The sequence below is a fragment of the Palaemon carinicauda genome, chromosome 26 (assembly GCF_036898095.1).
Source record: "Palaemon carinicauda isolate YSFRI2023 chromosome 26, ASM3689809v2, whole genome shotgun sequence".
Taxonomy (NCBI): domain Eukaryota; kingdom Metazoa; phylum Arthropoda; class Malacostraca; order Decapoda; family Palaemonidae; genus Palaemon; species Palaemon carinicauda.
Genome location: NC_090750.1, coordinates 54548928 through 54551274, shown reverse-complemented (window position 1 = coordinate 54551274; position 2347 = coordinate 54548928). Strand labels below are relative to the sequence as shown.

The 2347-nt window shown below is 34.8% G+C and overlaps 1 protein-coding gene across 1 annotated transcript; it reads left to right on the top strand.

Moving 5' to 3' along the window:
* Positions 1 to 1579: 1579 nt before the first annotated feature.
* Positions 1580 to 1972, top strand: LOC137619916 (integumentary mucin C.1-like). The gene has a single exon (XM_068350199.1). The coding sequence runs from the start codon at positions 1580 to 1582 to the stop codon at positions 1970 to 1972; it is 393 nt and encodes a 130-aa protein (XP_068206300.1).
* Positions 1973 to 2347: the final 375 nt, after the last annotated feature.

Genomic DNA, 2347 nt, shown 5'->3' with positions numbered 1-2347 from the left:
CGGGAGCAATTCCTACGACTTCCGGGAGAAATTCTTGGGACTTTCGTGAGCAATTCTTGCAACTTCCGGAAACAATTCTTGCGACTTCCAGCAGCAATAATTATAGTCAATTTCTTTTAATGAGACGCATTTGCACCGACTCGCAGCGGTGACCTTTCAGCTTGGAAAAGTTTCCTGATCGCCAATTGGTTAGAATTATCTTGTCCAACCAATCAGCGATCAGGAAACTTTTCCGAGCTAAAAGGGCACCGCAGCGAGTCGGTGCAAATCTGCCTCACTAAAAAAAATTAACTATTAGTTGAGCAAGGTCCTATTACACAGTAAGCGTTATATTATGGCTTCTTCGGAGATCATAACACTGCGTAAATAGCTGTCATTTCTATCTCTGATTTTTATAATGAGGATAAGCAGACATCGCTCGGAATAATTTGAGAATGATGTTATTATTATTATTATTAGCAGTAGTAGTAGTAGTAGTAGTAGTAGTAGTAGCAATCATAGTAGTAGTAGTAGTAGTAGTAGTAGTAATATATATTATGAAAACTTTAAAGGCGCAGTTACTATTATTATTATTATCATTATTATTATTATTATTATTATTATTATTAGTAGTAGTAGTAGTAGCAGTAGTAGTAGTAGTAGTATTTTCAATCAAAATTTTCTCTTTTAAGAATAATCTATCGCCTTATTTTACTAAAGTGATCTTATACTATTACAAGTCAAATGCAACTTATATAAAATTATTATCACTGAATATAAAACTATCATAATAAAAAATGCAATAATCAAGTTTGTTTTAAATTGAATCAAATTCTTGGATGAATTGAAGTGCGCTACAATTGAAGGAATAACAAGATGGCACCCGGACGTGACGTCATACAGGTACTCAAAACAGTGAGGAGTTGTGCGTGCCTTAATAACGGCTCTTCTTCGATTCTTGCCACTTTCCCACTCGAAGTGAAAATGCTAATCGGGGTGAAGATAGCTATGTGGCATGTCAAGAATACGTCCTCTGATATTATGCGATATCCCTAAAGGTGAAAGTTGGGGATATTCGCGCCAGGAGTTAGAATTCTGGATACCTTAAGGTAAAATTCTCTGGGATATATCGCTGTAGTCAAATATACCCTAGGAAGCTACTTTAAAGGAAGTTCCATCAGGAGGACATGGCCTGAGCCCAAAAAAACTGTGATACATCTTATTAAAAATAACTCATATCAGACTTCCCCAAAGTCGTTTTAAGAGCAAAGTTCCCATAAAGATATCCTCTTTTCCTCCCTCGTGAAAAGCACTCGTCTCCTATTTTGCTTCATCCTTCATCCTGGATTCTCTGCTCCCAGTTTTAAAGGTCTCTGGATTAGTGAAGTTTTGAGTGGCCGGTGTTTTCGAGACGCGTTTGTTTGAGGCTCAAGAAATTTAATATTCCATTTCAACTTTGTTTATATGAGTTGAAATTTGATGCTAGACCAAGAAAAGCATGACTACTGTTGCAGCATAAAGCAGTTTTATAGTTTTTACCTCTTACTGCTTTTACAACTACTGCTATTACAACTATTACTCCTACACCTACTACTTTATGATGACTATAACTACTACTTCTAAGACTGTTACTACTACAACTACTAAAACTACCACTACTAATGCTACCACAGCTATTACGACTATAACTACTGCTTCTAAAACTACTACAACTAATACTTCTACAACTATTCCTACTACAACTACTACTTCTATAACTACTACAACTACTACTTATACAACTACTACTACTACAACTACTACTTCTACTACTACTACAACTACTCCTTCTAAAACTATTACTAATACTACAATTACTACTTCTAAAACTACTACAACAACCACCACCACTACTACTACTACTACTGGTACTACTACTACTACTACTACTACTATTGATAATAATACCCAAAATGATAATGACAAAATTAATGATAACAATATCGTTCTTTAATTATAATCCAAGAAGCTCTACTGTTACCAAGTTGTGGAATGATCTTCCTAATCGGGTAGTTGAATCAGTCGAACTTCATAAGTTCAAAGTTGGAGAAAAATGTTTTTACGTTGACCAGGCTGACATGAGTCTTTCTATAGTTTATATATGACATATCTGTTTTTGACGTTGTTAATAGTTTATATAGGACATATCTGTTTTGACGCTGTTACTGTTCTTAGAATGATATATTGTTAATTTATTCTCATCATTTTTTTATTTCGTTATTGCCTTTCCTCACTAGGGTATTTTTCCCTGTTGGAGCCCTTGGGCTTATAGCATCTTGCTTTTCCAACTAGGGTTGTAGCTTGGCTAGTAATAACAATAATAATAATA

Coding starts and splice junctions, on each gene's coding strand:
- LOC137619916 (XM_068350199.1), top strand. CDS start 1,580: ATGACTATAACTACTACTTCTAAGACTGTTACTACTACAACTACTAAA.